General features: G+C 41.5%; 2 protein-coding genes across 4 annotated transcripts in view; one reads left to right on the forward strand and one right to left on the reverse strand.

Annotated features, from left to right (window-relative positions):
- Nucleotides 1-18,527, forward strand: part of PEX5 (peroxisomal biogenesis factor 5) — a 22,223-nt gene extending 3,696 nt beyond the window's left edge. The window contains exons 4-17 of one of the 2 annotated variants that reach the window (XM_072424292.1): nt 222-257; nt 1,531-1,663; nt 2,929-3,042; nt 3,227-3,326; nt 4,517-4,607; nt 5,470-5,589; nt 9,144-9,218; nt 10,022-10,141; nt 10,298-10,441; nt 12,970-13,040; nt 13,116-13,313; nt 13,773-13,938; nt 14,055-14,212; nt 15,252-18,527. In XM_072424292.1, the coding sequence (XP_072280393.1) occupies nt 222-257; nt 1,531-1,663; nt 2,929-3,042; nt 3,227-3,326; nt 4,517-4,607; nt 5,470-5,589; nt 9,144-9,218; nt 10,022-10,141; nt 10,298-10,441; nt 12,970-13,040; nt 13,116-13,313; nt 13,773-13,938; nt 14,055-14,212; nt 15,252-15,456 (1,731 nt within the window). In that variant the 3' untranslated portion in view covers nt 15,457-18,527. The remainder of the gene's footprint in view (nt 1-221; nt 258-1,530; nt 1,664-2,928; nt 3,043-3,226; nt 3,327-4,516; nt 4,608-5,469; nt 5,590-9,143; nt 9,219-10,021; nt 10,142-10,297; nt 10,442-12,969; nt 13,041-13,115; nt 13,314-13,772; nt 13,939-14,054; nt 14,213-15,251) is intronic. The other variant, XM_072424293.1, reaches the window with a different exon arrangement.
- NECAP1 (NECAP endocytosis associated 1) overlaps nt 1-19,038 on the reverse strand; it is a 37,735-nt gene that overhangs the window by 7,239 nt on the left and 11,458 nt on the right. The window contains exon 8 of one of the 2 annotated variants that reach the window (XM_072424295.1): nt 13,241-13,371. The exons of the other annotated variant lie outside the window; for it this stretch is intronic. Within the exon in view, the coding sequence (XP_072280396.1) occupies nt 13,323-13,371 (49 nt within the window). The 3' untranslated portion in view covers nt 13,241-13,322. Of the gene's footprint in view, nt 1-13,240; nt 13,372-19,038 lie in introns of those variants that run through there. 2 annotated transcript variants of the gene reach the window in all.

Genomic DNA, 19,038 nt, shown 5'->3' on the forward strand with positions numbered 1-19,038 from the left:
CCCTTTGTCATATCAGCTGAGCATTTCGTAAAGTTTGTGGTCACTGAAGTGAAGGAAAATCTCTCACTTTGTAGAGATCTCCTCTCATTTCCTGTTATGCCTACAGAACAGGAAGTAAAGAGAAATCTCCCCAATGGAAAAGGAAAAGCAATTTCCATGTGACAAAGAAGCTCTGCTTCCTCATACCCTTCATATCATTCTCTCTTTTTTTCACATTTCAGATCTCAAAGCCTCTCGGAGAAGCGACAGAAGATGAGGTGAGTAACACATATATAACAGCCCGTGACTGGACAGGGGACAGAGAAGTAGCTGAGTGATGCGCTCATCTTTTTTACAATTTGCATGTTTCTGATTAGCACTTCAGAGGCCAGCTTTAATCACGGCAATGCTGCATTAATTTCTTATATATACCTGAAATTCAGGTCTAATGTACCCGGTATTAAATATTCAACACCTGGCCTCTGCTCCTCCATTGATCTGGTAGACCAGAGACCCCGTTACCATGGAGATCCTGTCTAGTGACACTACTATAGTGAGGCTTTAGATGGCACGCTAGGCCTCAGAATGGCTGTGAGTGCAATTGAACAACTTTAGTTATTTTCCAGGCACATGAAGGCTCTTACCATGTTTCCAGATTATATCATTTCACCGTGAATGAACAAAATGTTTTATTTAGTAATTGTAATATGAAAATATTTATAAAATATTCATGTTTATTTGTTGTCACCCTACTTCTGGTCTGCTGTTTACTTTTGTAAACTTTCCTTTTGTAAACACATGCCTCTTCTCTGATAGATATATATATGTGTGTGTATATATATATATGTATATATAAATAATATACACTGCTGACTTCAAAATGGCTTCTCAAGAGGCAATGGAAACAACGTTTACTTGAGTGTTTAAGTGCCCATGTTTGAAATTCCCATTCATTCCAATTGCCCAGAGCGTTTTCTTGATGGGCTGTACAGAAAACACATTCTGCAGCTTTTAGAATAACCTAAAATGCCTTCCTGATGGAAGATGCCTTTCCCTATTCTAACTCCTATTTGCCACATATCTTGGTTTTGGAACATCTTTATAAGGCTTAAACTAAACCAAAAAATCACACTTAACCTTTAATCCTGCAGATCTCTTGATGGCGTTGGACCTTTCCTCAATCCTGTCCTGCGCCGTCTTAGAATTCTTCTTTGTCCCAGCACGGAAGAAGTGCCAAGCGCCACCATCTTCAGTTTTCTTGTGGCTTTGTCACCCAATCTTGCAATGATCAGGTGACGTAGCCTACTGTAAAAGAGTATCAATCTCACTGCGCTTGTGTGAAATCGGCATCTCTTTCCCCTTAGTGAAGGAAAATGCCCCTTCGGCGCATGTCTGAGATCGGGCATGCGCAGAAGGGGCAGCCAAAAGCGTGACGGAAGTGTCCCTGGAGGCTCTGCGCTCCCATTAAGTGCAGTCAAGGCTAGGGGTTGTTGTTGTTATGTTTTGTTTTCATGCCCTCCCTACCTAACATTTTTGCTTTTGTGTCCCCAGCTCGTGTCGGAGTTCCTGCACTCCCGTGCACCATCTCTGCACACACGCGCCCCCCACACATTTAAGATGGACGGTCTCCTGGCGGAGATGCAGCAAATCGAACAAAGCAGTTTCCGCCCACAACCCTTACGAGGTGAGTGAGGTGTATAGGCAACAATGGCCCAATGTTTATGGTCCCCCTGGACCACATGTGATTTGGTGTTGGCCGTTTGTAGTCCATATAACAGCATATATATATATATATATATATATATATATATATATATATATAATCATATTACTGGTGCTTTTACACATTTGACTACAGTACAGACATAATGAGTTGATCTTTCAGAGGGATAAAGTTATTGGTCGTCTGCCATAGTTGCTTCTTGTACATATTGTCCCATAATCCCCTTCCAATGCAGAGCCAATGTTTTCCAACTTGGCCGCTGAAGTCTACTTCACTCTGACCCCACTAAGTTGTTTTGGACATGGCCCTTGTTAGTGTAACCTGGTGTTACATCCATCTTTCTTTTTAATAGAATAAACCCCTTTGTAATTAGGGGTTGTATAACGAAAGGGGCAGATGCCCTCCATTGTGTACAATAACTACAGGCTCATAGGTGATGTTTATTAATGTAAGCACTTGATTGTGAGCTGTTGGTATGGTAGACAGCATTGTCCTTTACTAATGGTCGCTGGGAGGCAAAACCCCCCCAACCACCAGCCCCTGGCATCATTGCCCCCTGTTTACCATATTGGGCTCTAGAACTGACCTTTACATTAGCTACCATCAATAACAAGTCTGTATGTAAGTGCTCAGCAGGTAATGGCTGCCTGTTCTTCATATTAATTACAGCCTCACAGCCAATGGTTTTAGTTATAGGGCCCATAATTTGCTTACTTTGCTTGTTTTTGCCCCAAACTACGCTAAAACTAAACCAAGGCAAATTCAAGCAACTCCAATGTAACCTGTTGCATTGCCATACCCAACAGGGTCAGCCATCCTTATTCCCTTGGCTGCAGTCGTTTTATCCTCAAAGTGTGTATTGGCAAAATTTAACAGAATGTATTTGGTACTTTTATTGCTTGCTAGTACACATAAATACCTGTTGATCTGTAAGAATTCCAGTGTGCTGATGTTTCCCCTTTGAACTGGCAACATGGTGTCTTGACTGATCAAAAATATCTGCCAGCATTGTCAGCCTTGCCTGCTGGACTACAGGACACCATTTATCCCCAGCCTGGAACTCTTTACATGTGCCCACAGAATGAAACCTCATAGACTTCTATGAGGCAGTCACCCAATACAGAAGATATATGGAATGTGGCCTGGTAGATGGGGATTGTGCAATTTCAGGAACCTCATATTTGTCTTCAGATTAACAGATCCCCCTGACTTTTCTTTCTATAAAGCTCCCGGAGTGGCTGATCTGGCTTTATCTGAAAACTGGACAGAAGAGTTTATGGCACAGGAGCCGGAGGCTGTGGAAGAAGAGGACTGGACCCGAGAGTTCACCGACCAAGCAGGTAAGTGATTGTTGGCTAATGTAACAGCCTGCCGTCCAGTAACCCTTAATGATGGTTGTGCATCACTATTTGAAATCTGAGTGACATTTCCATGCACAGTGCCTCTCGCCTCTCTTTCCTTTCTCATTGTTGACTGTTATTAAACCAGCTTATCCAGAATTGAATTTTCTTTTTCTTGATAAAGACCCCCTGTCATCGCCATCTCGCTGGGCAGAGGAGTACCTGCAGCAATCTGAGGAGAAGCTCTGGCTGGGGGAGACGGAGGGAGCCATGGCAGAGAAATGGTGAGATTATGCAATATTTAGCACCTGTGTTGCCTGTAACAACCAATAAGATTCTGTAACCATGTGTGAAAAGAAGGCAGCTGATTGGTTGTCATAGTCACCTTAATAAGTGTAAATTTGGTGTACAGTGGTCCTGTGAAAACTTTCCCTCGCCTTGCTAAGTACTGTCTCTCTAAAGGCTCTGTTTTGTAAAACTGGGAACCTGCCATTCCCTGAAATATTCCCTGCCATTGAAACTCATGGACCTGGAAACTTCCCACCAGGGAATGTTTGAGGGAATGGCAGATTCCCTGTTTTATAAATAGAGCCCCGAGTGTACAGCTACACACAGATGTTCAATATTTGTCACTGGTAACCATCATTAGTGATTGTTACCAGTGAGAGTAGAATAAGTGAGCACTGTACAGAGGGCAATGTTTACCTCTATAGAGAAGGAAGGAGGAGAATGAGTGATGGCAAAATCTGCATCATCCTCACCTTTATTATTATTACACGGTATTTATATTACGCGGCGCAGTACAAAGTCCATAGTCATGTCACTAGCTGTCCCTCAAAGGAGCTCACAATCTAACGTCCCTACCATAGTCATATGGTATTAATACAGTCTAAGGTCAATTTTGTGGGGAAGCCAAGTAACCTAACTGCATGTTTTTGGAATGTGGGAGGAAACCGAAGTACCCAGGGAAAACCAACACAACAGAGAACATGCAAACTCCATGCAGATAGTTTTCTGGCTGAGATACGAACCTGGGACCCAGCGCTGCAAAGGCCAGAGTGCTAACCACTGAGCCACAGTGCTGCCCCCTTGATAAACAATTTCATAATCGCAGCCTGTCCCTTAGTGTTCAAGCTTGGTGTATTGCTATACAACACATTGGAACCACAGAATTAGCAGTAGATTATAACCCAGTCCCCTGGGGAAATAAATCCGTCATCTGTATAAGATCCCCCCTTCTTTTTCTGCTTCAACATTCCTAACTGTGCTGCTCTGATTGGCACCATACAGACCTTTGCTGGTCTTTCCACCAGGCTCCTTCTTCTTGCTGCTTCCCCACTTATTACTACAGGATTGTGGGACAAGGTAAGTGTTAGACTAGGCAGGAGACTGGAGTATTTAAAGATGCACATTGTCTTTTTAAAACTAAATGTTCTCCCCTTATTCATCTGTGTGTTTGATTCTTCCTGTGTAGGTGTCAGGAGTACCAACCTGAGGACGACCTGCAAAAAGAGGCAAAATCTCTTCTCTCTAAAGTGACCGACCCCAAACTGGCCAACAGTCAGGTAGACAATAGGCTGTGCCGGGATCATCTTCTGTCTTCTTTTCATCTTCATATCCTTGTCGAGTTTGTTATTGTATTTTGTTCTGTTTTGAAAAGTATTCATTCTAATCCACAAAATTATTGTGAATTAAATTGTGTGCCTCATATGTAAGTGTATGTAAAGCCAAACGTATTAGGCTTTGGGTAGAGAATGGTTAGAACCCAGTAAGTCCATGTTTGCTTGTCTGTGATTTCATTTCTTGTCTGGGTGGATATGAAGTCCCTCACAGTTAGTTCCCTTAGTTGTTACATTTTAAACTTACTTCCCTTCCTTCCTTTCACTTTTTTGGATTGAGGACAACGGCCAGCAAGAGATAAGGAATAACCCCAGCAAAGGCACAAACAGCAAAAAAAACTTGACAGGGGTTCTAAGCCTTCCAAACTATTCAAAACTAAAAAATAAACGTTGGCTTTAGATACACTATAAGCCCAACCCCAGACTACCTTTCTTTTTCTGTTATCTCCTATCTGGTTGTATAACGTGCTGAGTCTTTTTCTTCTCCAATTGGTGGGTGTTCCTGGATGCTGGTGGAGCATCAGTACACAATGAGTGCCCCTACCACCCTGCACTCAGTCTTATGAATCAAGCGACACTGAATGTCATTCACCCTGTAAGACTGAGGGCATTGTGGCTCAATACAAAAGGTACTGTGGGGTACAGCTCTAGATTAAAAAAACAATTCAGGGACTAATAAAAAAAAAAAAACATAGCCCGGAGTTGGGCTTTAAGAGGCATATTGTAATTGTATTGTAATTGTTTTTTTTACATATGACATGTCTTTGCCTCCAATTTCACAGTCTCTATGTGTCTCTCTTTCTGTTAGTTCTTACAATTTGTGAGGAAGATAGGAGATGGGGAGTTGTCTCTCTCTCAGGCTTCAGGAGATACGACCCAGGCGGCCTTCCAGGCAGATCAGTGGTCAGAACAGTTTGTAAAGGAACAGGTAGTGATCAGCTGCTGGGTGAGGGGCTGAGATGCAGAGAGATGTGCGGACAGCAGTGTTGACCATACATGTATCAATCTTTTCGATTTGTTTTCCACCAATCGACTGTTTATGTATAGATGACAATACAGTTTTGATATGACATGCAGTGTTCTCCCAAGCTCCTTTTAACTGGGCGCACCACCCGGCACTTTTCAGTAACCACCCGGCTGTTTTAGAGTGCTTACTGAAGAGTTGGGTCACAATACAGAAACTGCCACCTGCCTACAATTTCTTCCCGCCCAGCTTAAAAAAAAAAGTCTGGGTTCACGACTGGCATGGTTTACAAAAGTCATCGATGGTTGCTTTGGAAAAGTGAGGTTCCATGTAAGAGCAATTTCAATGCAAACTACTGACCCAAATGTGGGTGACTCCTGTTTCTTACCCTAACGTTGGGAATCAGGAGGAAAGCTTTATGATATTTCTTACAAAGTGGGGTGTTGCTACTTGAAGGAAAGGTACCAACATGAGCAAACCTTTCAAGAGGCACAACATAGCAAGACACAGCAACCACCTTCATCTGTCTAAATAGGCCACTGTGTCCCCAGTAACCATTCAGAGCATTATGGTGTTTTGCTTTGACCAAAAATGACCCACAGAGTCAAAACCAAATAAAGTAACCCCTGAACTATTGTAATTGGACTTTTATTTTCACCCAATTAGTTCATCTTATCCTCCTTATAAAGCCTTGAAATTATGTAAATTTTTTTGTAAGTGTGTAAAATATCAAAACATTTCGTATATCAGTCAAATTGATAGGTGTATGGCCAACATTGAACTAACATGTCTCCTATAGCTTGCTGTCTCCAAAGTCAGTCCATTTAGAATATAAGTTAAAGCAGAACTCCAAGCAAACGTTACAAAACATCATTTAGGCAGACTAATTGAAATATTACTCATTTGTAAGATTTTCCTAAAGGAAATGAGTGTCCTTAATTCCTCATGGGCACGGAGGGGTTGGAGGAGTCTCTCATTCATTGCATAGACCTTTTAATATGTTTCAGCCACTGGGAACTGCTTTGGTTGCTTACAGCAAGAAGAGAGAATATTGAATTTCACCAAGGTAGCAATGCTCATTCTATGACCAGACTGGAGGTGGCTCCAGGTTCTGAATAGCGGGGTCACCTTCTGGCTAGAGAAGTGTAGAGTTACAAATTTTCTGGCATATAAATACATATATATCTATTTCAACTGCGTAAGTAGCTGTTTGGCTGGAGTTCAGCTTTACGTTATAAAGATATTTTAGGAATGTTCACAAATATGTGCAGGGACAGATCCTCTATGTTTCCAGATGTTCCCTGCTAACATTGATCTCTATGGGGTAATTCAAAGCAGAGCCTCACATTTGGCAATCTGACTTATTGCTGAACTGTGTCCTAGTAAAAGTCACACTCCAGCCATGTTTTGGATAAATTAAGAAAGGTTATTACTATTCTTCCCTTTTCTGCGAAGAATACCAGCCTCGTCAACTCTTTCATATTCATAAACCTGGCAAAAAAATGGAGATGACATGGGCGTGATAATCCTTGGATACTTCTTATCTATAGGTGACCCTGCTTATTTACAGCATGATACATGAGCATTGTCACACTAGGATAGGATGTGTGTTAATGTCAGGATCACAAAGTGAAAACATAGGGGTAAGAAAAGCTTGAAGAAAAAGAAAACAAACACAGTCACCACATCTACGAAGTGGTAAGCCACATTCTGTGCTCTCATTGGAGAGATTTGCCCTATGTCTGTTCTCCAGTGAGCAAAAGGCTGACATAGATTTCACCCTTTCCAGCTCTATATAGTTTACTGAACTTATTCCAAACAAAGACACCTTGCAGATGTTATCCCACAACTCTGCAGCTTGCATACACTGACACTTGTTAGGCGTACAAAGTACAGAGTACAAAGGAGTACAGATTGTGCAAGACTGTTAGGCTGTATTATATTACATTTTTACTCTTGGGTTTATATACACCTTAAGTTCAAAGGTTTAAGGCTAAGATGAGCATAACAATCGTACTGATCTCTCCCAGTCCATACAGAAGCGATTGAATAGGGTCAGGTCCCCCATATTTGTGAATAGTATCAAAGTGTGCATTTTAGAGTCATTTATATAAACTACATGTTCATGTTCTGCTTGTAGTATCCTATATGGCCTCTTGGTGGAGCTCAGGAAAACAGGGGTATGACTTTCTGATGTCAATTGTTCTACAGCAATCATCTAACTGCAAGTCAGTTCAACCCTGACTGCAGCAATTTTCCTATTACAGTTTATTGATTTTTATCAGGTATAAAGCAAACTTTTTTGTAGCTGAAGTTTGCATATTGTGACCAGGACTTCTCTTGTTTTGCTGGGCACACACATAAATGTTTATGGACACCTGACCAGGTTACCTACACTATATGGCGAAATGTTTTGACCTCCATGGTAATGAGTCCAGGTGTTTTCATTGAAGGAGAATGTTAATATTACAATAATACATATCGGACAATTGCATGTTTCCAGCCTTGTGGTAACACACTAGGGAAGGCCGTTTTCCATTTCAGGATGACTGCGTATCAATGTACAAAGCCAGCTCCATACAGAAATTATTTGATGAGACCGGGGGCGACTCCGGTGTCCTGCACTCTGATCTCATCCCTATTGTACATCTGTTTTGGAGTACCTATTGGCAGACTTGTTTTCTCATCAAACACCTGTACATGTTTTCTTTTGGCCAAATTGGTACAAAATTCCCAGACACTACAAAATCATAAGGAAAAACTTCCCAGTGTAGTGGAAGCTGTTATCGCCTTTAGGAAGGCCAACTTCATATTAATGCCAATGGTTTTAGAATCCAGCATATATATGTGTAAAGGTCAGGTGTTCACAGACTTTTTGGCTTTAAAGTCTATTTTGTTTGTTTCAAATTCATTATTGATTCAATGCTTCTTTCCTGTTTCCATTTCTCACTGTATTGTGTTGTTATATGTCAGCCTCGCATTATATTTTAGTGCACTTTTGCTCTTTTGAAACTGCTTTTTTATAGCTGCAAAATGGCTTTTGATGATTTGATGATCTTTATCTTTACGCCACCGTTCTGCAACGATTAAGGCTACGTACACATGTGCAATTATTGTCGTTGGAAAGGATCTTTCATGATCCTTTCCAAGGACAAAAGACTGCACAATATTCTGCTCTATGAAGGGGGGAGGGGGAGAACAACAGAGCGGCACCTGGCTGTGCTCTCTCCTCCTAACTTTCATTACGATTGTCCGTGGATCCGCCAGGGCGTTCGTTTGGACGATGAGCACTGTACACATGCCAGATTCTCGTCCCATATCAGCCCTAAGGGGGAGGCGATTATCGGACAAGAATCATCTGACCTATCTTTTCCTGCTCGTTCTGTAACATACAATCTTTTACAGTTCTGTAATATGGAATCGGTGAATGCCAATGTGTTCTGTATAACAAAGCCTCCTGTAGGTATTTTACTGGAACCTTACATTCTTATACAAAGCCTTTCCTATGTTCTTTGCAGGCAGCGGCCGAGCGTTGGGTTGATGAATTCACCCCTCTAGAAAAAGACTTTCAGAACGCTAAGGCTGCCGTGGAGGTAATGGTCAAGTTGTTTTATTTATTTATTAAGCTGTCTTTTCTAAATATAATTTCTCCTTTCGGTTTTTACGACCACTATACATTTTTTATTTCCCATCACTTTCTCTCTGACAATGGCCACTTAATGGTCATCTGTGCTGAAACTTAAGCTATTCTTCCAAATTAGATCACCCTATGGGTATATTGGGATTCTTACAGGACTTCCAAATTCTAATGCATTACTCAATAAACCTTTTAGCTATAAATATAAAATACAATTTATTGAAAAAGCTTTGTAAAATACCAATTCACTACTTCAGCTTCATCAAAAGAACTTTGTGAAGAGCCTTTATATAGATTTTTTTCATCAATCTTTTATCTTCTCCTGTATGGTCTATATTAAATAAACTTTTATCCTAAAATGGTTCTCGTAAAAAAAAAAAAAAAATACTCTTCTAGGGGGGTAAGAAAGTTAAAGAGAAAAGGAGAAAAAAAGTCCAGAATAGATGCTGGTACTGGTTGTTCCACCTGCTCGCACTATGAAGATTTCCAGGATAGCCCTATTTAAAGGAGTTCTGGGTCTGCTCACTCTCAGACACTGTTCTATTTTATATTCTTATATAAAGCAGAAGGAGTTAGAATACATTTGTGAGACTACAAACTGGGCAGGGGACCAGGCAATCAGAATGCAGATTTCTCACTGCTGTGACCTCGAGATATAGGAAGCTGTTGTGTGAATGAGCTCACCAGACCTCATATCTGATCAGAACAAGAAGATTAATTAACGTTGATGTTACATTGTGTCTCTGTTGTTCTATGCAGGCAGACACAGATTTCTGGGACAAACTGCAGGAAGAGTGGGAAGAGATGGCAAAGCGGGATGCAGAGTCTCATCCATGGCTTTCTGACTTCCAGGACTTGTCTGCCAAATCTTACGACAAGGTGATGAGCTGTGTTTATTGCTTTCCTATATATATATAGTTTCCTATATCCATTTCTTCCCTGTACACCTTTCTGTCTCATTCTCCCCCCTCCTGTCTGGCTCCTATTTTTTGTCACATCTTCTTTCTCACTTTCTTGCCCCTTGTCCTATCTCAGGGATATGTGTTTGAAGACGACAATCCATTCTCTGAAGTAGATCAGCCATTTGAAGAAGGTATGAAACGCCTTCGGGAAGGAGACCTCCCCAGTGCTGTCAGGTGCTTTGAAACAGCAGTGCAGAGAGATCCCAAACACATGGAGGTAAGAGGTGAAAGATGGATGCCATAAATTAAAATGTACAACAATAGATAATGGAAAACATTTAAAATGAGAGATGACCATATGACTATGGTGGGGACATTAGATTGTGAGCCCCTTTAAAGGACAGTTAGTGACATGACTATGGACTTTGTAAAGCTCTGTGTGATATGTTGGAGCTATACAAATAATATGTAATATTAATAATCATAATCAAATGTTTTTTTAGATAGAAGCTACTGACCAAAACATTTTAGGAAGAGGGATGATGCAGTCATTGGACTGTGCCATGGTTCCCTGCTGGACCCAATGGTTATATCTATCTAATTTGAACATCTTTATAAATGATATAGCGTTTGGGATTAAAAGTACTATTTCTGTGTTTGCAGATGACACCAAATTATGTAATGGAATTAAGTCTATACAGGATGTCTATAATCTACAAGCAGACCTGGATGTACTGTTTGATTGGGCAGCCAAGTGGCAAATGACATTTGTTATAGATAAATGTAAAATTATGCACTTGGGAGCTAACAACATGCATGCTTCATACTGTCTAGGGGGAATACATTTGGGGGAGTTGGAAAAGGATCTGGGGGTTCTGGTAGATCATAGACTTAATAACAGAATGCAATGCCAAGCTGCAATATCTAAAGCTAGCAAAGTACTTTCTTGTATTAAAAGAGGGATAGACTGCAGAGGTGGAGACATAATCCTGCCCCTGTACAAAGCATTGGTCAGACCACATCTGGAATATGCCGTCCAGTTTTGGGCACCAGTTCACAAAAAGGACATTGTGGAATTGGAGAGAGTGCAGAGAAGGGCAACTAAACTAATAAAAGGAATGGAGGAGCTCAGCTATGAGGAGAGATTAGCCGAACTGAATCTATTCTCCCTTGAGAAGAGACGTATAAGGGGGGATATGATCACCCTGTATAAATATATAAATGGTTCATTTAGAGAACTCCCTTCCCAATTATTCACTTTGAGATTATTACAAAGAACAAGGGGGCGCTCTTTGCGTCTGGAGGAAAAGAAGTTTAAGCTCCGGATAAGAAAGAGTTTCTTTAGTGTAAGGTCTGTGAAAATGTGAAATCAGTTCCCTCAGGAAGTAGTTTCAGCAACTACTATAGATTGCTTTAGGAAAAAGCTGGGTGTTTTTCTAGAAGCACAGAATATAACTAAGTATTACGGCTTTAAAGCAAAAAAAACAGAGACTGTTGATCCAGGGAACATCTGATTGCCTCCATGGAATCGGGAAGTATTTTTTTTCCCCTGTTGAAGCAAATTGTACCAGGGTTTTTTTTTTTGCCTTCCTCTGAACCAACTATGTCTTATAGGGTTTATATCTGGGATATGTTTATTTCTCTAGTGGTTGAACTTGATGGACTTATGTCTTTTTTCCAACCTAACCTACTATGTAACTATGTAATTTACTACAGTGTCCTGCAGTGATGTAAGAGCATGCAAGAGGGAGGTCCAACATTCTTTTAGGTTTTAGATTTCTGAAGCTTGCTCAGCAATTGTATGTTTGCAATACAGCTTACATTGCTGGCAGGAAAGGTTTGTGTAAGTTTTGCATATCTGGTGTAGTTTTTTTTTTTAAACTTTTGCCAGATCATTACGTTAAACAAAAACCTTACCAAAAAAAAATCTAGTTTTAATAATAATAATAATAATAATAATAATAATAATAACAATAAACAGGATTTATAAACTTTTTTAAAGTGCCAACATATTATGGAGCGCTGTACATTAAATAGGGGATGCAAATGACAGCCAGTGACAGAGAGCACCCTGTCCCCAAGAGCTTACAATCTAAGAGGTGGGGGAAGTATCACACAATAGGAGGGGATGTATTTTATGTATTATTTTCCAGTAAAAGCCTCCTTTGTGTAGACACTGAGACAGCTGCTTGGGTCGAATATCAGTAGCCCCAGCAGACTTGGAGTTGTCATTTAAGTGACCCTCTACACTATTGTCCTTCCTTGGCAGCTACATAAAAGTTGTGTAGGAAGGGGAGGGATGAGTAGCTGGCTCAGCACACACACAAGTAATTAGACATTCCCAGAAGAGATGGATATGCAAGAGGTTGATAGGCCGTAGTGGGGTATTGACCATCCAGCAATAATCTAATCTCCTAGCAAGGTTAAAGTTGATTGTTCTTTGCTTTATCTTGCAATGTTTTATACTTGTGAGATGGTAATTTAGGAAGATACTGTATGAATGGAAAGATGTGGGATCTGAACCAGACTATTGCAGTGTTTTCAGACAGAGCGTTGGTGCTGTCTTGTCACTGTCTGGTATTCGGCCCATCCACTGGCCTTTGCCCTGAATAGGCTGCTTGTCCCAGCCAACAAAAGGTTGATGTAATATTTAATAGGGGTTGTGGTAAGGTGAAAGCATTCAGTATAAAAAAATAACTTCAGTTAGATAATGTGTGAGTGATATACCTGACATAGAGTGGTCTATTAGTGTGAAGAATGGGGGTCATTGAGAATGTAATTCCTTCATTTGCTATTTCTCCCCAGGCCTGGCAGTATTTGGGCACCACTCAGGCAGAAAATGAACAGGAACTGGCAGCTATTAGTGCTCTGCGCAGGTGAGATCACTAATTATTGGCTTTTCCCTAGCAGTCTCTTGTCATTGCAGCCCATCATGTCCATTTCTTTCTAAGGTGCCTCGAGTTAAAACCGGACAATCTGCATGCGCTGATGGCTTTGGCAGTAAGCTTCACCAATGAATGTCTTCAGCAGCAGGCCTGTGAGACGCTACGGGAATGGATCAAACACAACCCGAAATACTGTCATCTTGTGAAGGAAGAGAGCGGAGGGAATGAGGCGAGAAAACGATCGCTGGGCACGCTGCTATCCGAGTGAGTGCATCAGGCTTTCCCATTCAGATGAATTACCTTGCTTCCTGCGTTGCAGATACTGCAGGAAGTGAGAAGAGTTCACTTTAGAGACTCCCCTCTTAGACGGTTTTAGCTCATCGGTTTTAGGTTCATAATATCTACTAGAACCCCTGTTCGGACATATTTCTGTAAGTTACAGGTCTACAATTTAAAAAAAAAAATTCATGAAAAACAGTGGATCACTTTTGGTAGAGAAATCTAGACCTCAGTGTAACGCTCAGGTGGTTAATAATCCCCAGCTGAATGCAAAAGATGATTGGTGTTTATTGGAAGACTTGGCAAAGTTCCTGCTTCACAAACCCTGCAATTCTTTCAGTGTATTAAATCTGTTCCAATTTAGCTGGCCAATGAGATTTATTAATGTTAGATTTGCCTCTGATCAGTATTAATCCTGTAAACATTATCATTTTGTGCTTGCAGCTCTCTGTTTTCCGAAGTCCGGGAGTTGTTCCTATCAGCCGTGCGCATGGACCCAACGCAAGTGGACCCCGATGTCCAGTGTGGTCTTGGAGTGCTGTTTAATCTGAGCGGAGAATATCAGAAAGCTGTGGATTGTTTCACTGCCGCCCTAAGCCAAAGACCAGATGTGAGTGTAGGGTGGGGGGAGGATTTGTTGGCATCTGTTCCTAATCATGTTCTGTGTCATCTCTTCCCAGCAGTGCTAACTTCTCTACTCTGACATTGCTGTGTTTTCTTCTGCAGGATTATTTATTGTGGAATAAGCTGGGTGCCACCCTGGCGAACGGAAATGACAGCGAGGCTGCTGTGGAAGCTTACCGAAGGGCGCTACACCTTCAACCTGGGTTTATACGCTCTAGATATAACCTGGGCATTGCCTGTATTAATCTAGGAGCCCACAGGTAAGATGTGGTTTCAGGAGGATGACAGTAAAACCATTAATTTCTTCATTCAGGACAAATAACAAGTTCTCTTTATAGCTCACCTACTTTGTTACCAATGCATAATTTTCCGATTTGCCCAATGCCATGTTGGTAGCTATATACGGCTAAGATCTCTCCTTCATCTGACAGGGCTTTGAGGTTGGGTACTGTCTGGTGCAAAGAAGGGCGGAGGTCAGAGTCTCCCTCTTGCCTAATTGTGGCAGATATTACCCAACTTGTCTTCTAGGGCACCCATGAAAGATAGGAATAAAAAAACCCGTTACAGGATTGGTCAGTTACCCTGCTTCCTTCATCTGGAGCAGACACGTCACTTAGAACTTGGTAGAAGGAGGTTTGGTTCCTGACTTTTAGATGCCTTCACCCAACCCCTTTGCCTTCCCCTCCTTGAAGGGAGATCCCTCTTCTGTCTTTTGTCCCTTTCGCTTTGTAGAAGGAGGGTCTCTGCCCACTTATATTTGTATCTTGAACAGATAAGTCTTAGCAGCAGAGAAAGCTGTTATAAAGAGAACCTGTTATCGCTGTGGTTCTGACCTCCTCAACTGCCAAGGAGACGTGGCCAAACACAACTCCTAATTAATATTATTATTATTATTATTATTATTAATAATAATAATAAACAGGACTTATATAGTGCCAACATATTACACAGTACTGTACATTAAATAGGGGTTTTAAATGACATACAGTGACACAGGAGGAGGGGAGGACGCTGCCCTGAAGAGCTTACAATCTAGGAGGATTAATTTATGTAGACAGTATGGGCCTGATTTATTAAAGCTCTCCAAGACTAGAGAAGTTAGATTCCAGGACCAAATCCATTCCAAGTTTGCTGGATCACCTAGGTACCTCATGATTTTCTATCTTCTCTTCCCTTTCTATCTCTAGAATTAGAGAGCATTAATAAACCGGGCCCAATGGGTTTTTGTTCTTGTACCAGAGTGCTGGGCTTGTGTTTTATGGCTTGTATAGCTTCACTTATTTTATCTCCCCAATACAGGGAGGCGGTGGAACACTTCATAGAAGCCCTCGGCATGCAGCAACAGAGTGGCGGCCCAGACGGCTCCATGTCTGACAACATCTGGAGCACCCTGCGGATGGCCCTGTCCATGTTGGGGCAAAGTAACCTTTACGCCGCGGCAGATGCTCGCGATCTTGCCACACTACAGGCCGCCTTTCCTCCTCAATCTGCTCCGAGCCAATGACCCCTTCCTGACCTATGGCCATGCGAGTGCATGCTGGGAGGGCTCCCACAATGCACCGGGAAGAAGGCACTAGAAGAATGCTCCGGGGTTTCTCGAACTTTAATGGCCACTAGTCCTGAACCCTGTGCATAGCCCTAATGTTTCTACCTGTGGTGATTATCTGAGCAGATTTGACCTTTCACTCCATTGGCTGGTACAGGGATGAAGGAACAAACTCAATAGGACTCTTAATTAGCTGATTAATCTTATTTAATTTCTTTGTGTGTAAGGAGCCAGAATTTGTTGCTATTCCGTGATGTCAATGTGGAGATAGATCACCCATAATGGGAATGTACCCGTCTTCTATGTGTATACTATACATAATATTGTTCCACCTAGTGGGCAAAAAGCTTAAAGCAGAACTCCAGCATAGAAATACATTCGTGTAACCTCCACCTGCCTCAGTAGTTGTGAGTCAGTTCAGCCAGTCCTTGAATTTACACAGCCTTGCTGCAGTTCTATGCTTACTTCCTGCTCTTTGAACTACCAAAGAACCTCTCTGTGCTTCCCTACTGCAAAGCCGCACTTGATATCTAAAATGTAGCAGCCATTGGGCAATGCAGAATAACATTAATCTGAGTACAGAATCTCCTGATTTCTGTTGAGAATTATGGGAAATTTATTCATCGATTTCCAGCAGCTGCACCAATTTTTTGTTTAATCCTTCCCTATCTGACCTGTCAGCAATTCCTGGCATGGGGCCCCATGCTTTCCCTCTGTGAGCCACCATTAGCAGCAGCTGCTGGTTCTGGATCTTAGCTGTCACTGATGGCTCTGGTCTTTACAGATGATCAGAGTGGTTATGTGGAGACGATCATGTTCTATGTCTATGACATAGTCATCATTTATTTAAAAATAAAAACTGAAGTTGCTGATGTGGCCTGAGGGTGGCAGTGTTCACCTGTTTATTACTGCAATTGTCAAATACACTTACAGTAATAAAAAAAAATTACTATATATATATATTAATTGCACAGGTCAGCTTATAATAACAACACATAAAGATACATAAAAACAAAAATTAAAACAGTATACCTAATAAAATCCTTATGTCTTAGATAAAAATATCTAAAGATGATTTGAAATGTAGCTAATATAGTGTTTTAGCAGCTGACGCTAAAGTTTGCCTAGGCATCTTAGGCCTCAATTACCCCTGAAAGAGATAAAAAGGGTTTTTAATATTTGCTTGGAGTTCTGCTTTAAAAGACACGTTGTTTTTATAACTATAACCATGGTCTATTAGCACTGTACTGTAGCCAATCAAAAGGCCGCAAATAGTATTAGGCAGTGCATAATTGTTGTCATTTTGTTCAAATTGTTACAGACTGCAGGCCAATCAAAAAAGGAGGGGACTTTAATGAGGCTGATTGGACACTGCATTTTGTCAACAGCCTGAGGGGGGTGCTGTGGTCCCCTAATGAGAAGGTAAAACCTAAGGCTTAGTTTTCACACCTTCCTGTAGTCCTGTCTGTCCCCTGCCAACAGAGGACATCAAAAATGAAATGGTACGTCGCCATCTTCCGGCATTTGTTGTTATGGGCTCTGGGAAGCCACACTAACGTGTGTCCCCAGCAATGAGCTTAATGAACTGTTATAAAGACATATGACATCGACTGAATAAGTGCAAAATAACTACCTGTTGGTCCTGCCAGAAATCCTGTAAGCTAATACCTTCCTGTGTTCTGTACTCAGTTTCATTATTCCCAGCTTTTTCTGTAGCCTGCAGCACACCTCCCCCTATATTATGAAAGGGAGGGGAGGTGTTATGTAGCTTTTAAACTTCCTGTCATGGTGTTGCTGGTAGGATAAAGATATCCTCTATGATGTACGTCTTCATTTTAAACAAAACCTGCAGCCTGTTCATTCAGTGCCAGGGGTCAAAGGACAACCCTGGTACTTCTGTGTATGGGGGAGCATGTGACAGTGATGGCCCAACCAGCGTTTTCACACAGGGAGGCTATAGTCCTGTGCATACTTAAAATGAAAAGGGGGGACATTACTAGGAATGTGTGCTTTGACCCCCACAGGCAAAGTACAAATTAAAGTAGACACATAGAGCCTGATCTGTGAAAGCTCTTCAAGGCTGGAGAGGAAACCCTTTCATCTGTTAAGCTGGGTGATCCAGCAAACCTAGAATGGATCTGGTCCAGAATTCAAAACATTTGCCAGCAAATAGCAAATTACTTTGAAGCAATCCATTTCAGGTTTAGCTGGATCACCCAGCTTCACTGAGGAAAGTGTATTCTCTCCAGCCTGGGAGAAATGTAAGAAATCAGGCCCCATGCTGAGTGCTACCTACCTGTTATCCTGATTCACAGAACTCTCACTGACCTATAGTCAGAAGTTTAAAGTGAGAGTCAGCATGACAGCCAGGCGACCAACATTTGCAGGAGGGCTGATTTTGCAGCCACCTAGCATAGATAACCTTGCTGCCTATCTACAGGTACAACATAGGGGCTGATCATGTGATTATAGGCACGTCAATGATTTCCAGAAGATCAGCACCAATATCTATTAGGCAGAAGCAGGTAAGGGAATGCAATAAAGTTTTATTAGAATCTATAATTGAGTCTTTTTTCCTGAAGCATCATTTTAAAGAGGCACCGTCACCTTGTCCATTTAGGATAAAGTGTTAGTGTCTTTGTAAAGCCCAGCACCTGGACCCTTTACATTCTGTACCCCCATCCACTCCCAATATTCCCAGTCCAGAATACCTGGCTGTATTGTCCAATCACTAGGGCTTGGAACTGTCACATGACAGGGGAACACATCATCACTGGTTATTTTGGTGATGGATTTAAGAGAGGAAGTGAGCTGTACACAGACAGGGTCTCTTTAAATGATGTCCTCAGTGCAAATCAGGTCACTTTATTCCCACTGTAACGAAAAGTGATGTTAATTGTCCGTCGTCTCTTAGAAACGATCCACAATTGTGAACAGAGGCTGTGCGGGATATTGCTCTGTCACACAAGTATGTATAATATTCAATTGTACAATTTTTTTGTAATAATAAAACAGTAAGTTAAAAAAAAGTGTTTTGGGTTTGTTATATATTGAGCAGCACAAAAAAGGAAAGCTAAAGCCAAGAAAGAATTTCAGAACTTGCAGCAGTTTACGTATTAGATCAGCATTTCTCAACCAGGATTCCTCCAGAGGGCGCTGGGGGTTCCTTGAGCAGTTAGCGCCTCTCAGGTCAGTTTAAGTGCCCCTAATGATCGTTTTGGCCATTTATATAACGAGTTCTAGCCACTGGCCACCACACTAATGTAGCTGTGATTATAGGAATTATAGAAGGGGTTCCCCCATGTTAAAAAGGCTAAGAAAGTGTGGATTCCAAAATCATGGCCGCCCATATAGTGTGGCTCTACTTTGCTGCCTCCATTCTTCTAGGGCTAATTTCTTGCAGGATTTTGGAGGGTGTTATGGGAATGCTGAAAGAGCATTTGTATAACAGGGGTTACCTGAAAGTTCAAGGGCTCCCCCATCAGTATTCTCTCCAGCTCTTTTAGCTGGGTGCACCACCCAGCACTTTTCAGTAACCAC

The sequence above is a fragment of the Pyxicephalus adspersus genome, chromosome 10 (genome assembly GCF_032062135.1).
Source record: "Pyxicephalus adspersus chromosome 10, UCB_Pads_2.0, whole genome shotgun sequence".
NCBI lineage: Eukaryota > Metazoa > Chordata > Amphibia > Anura > Pyxicephalidae > Pyxicephalus > Pyxicephalus adspersus.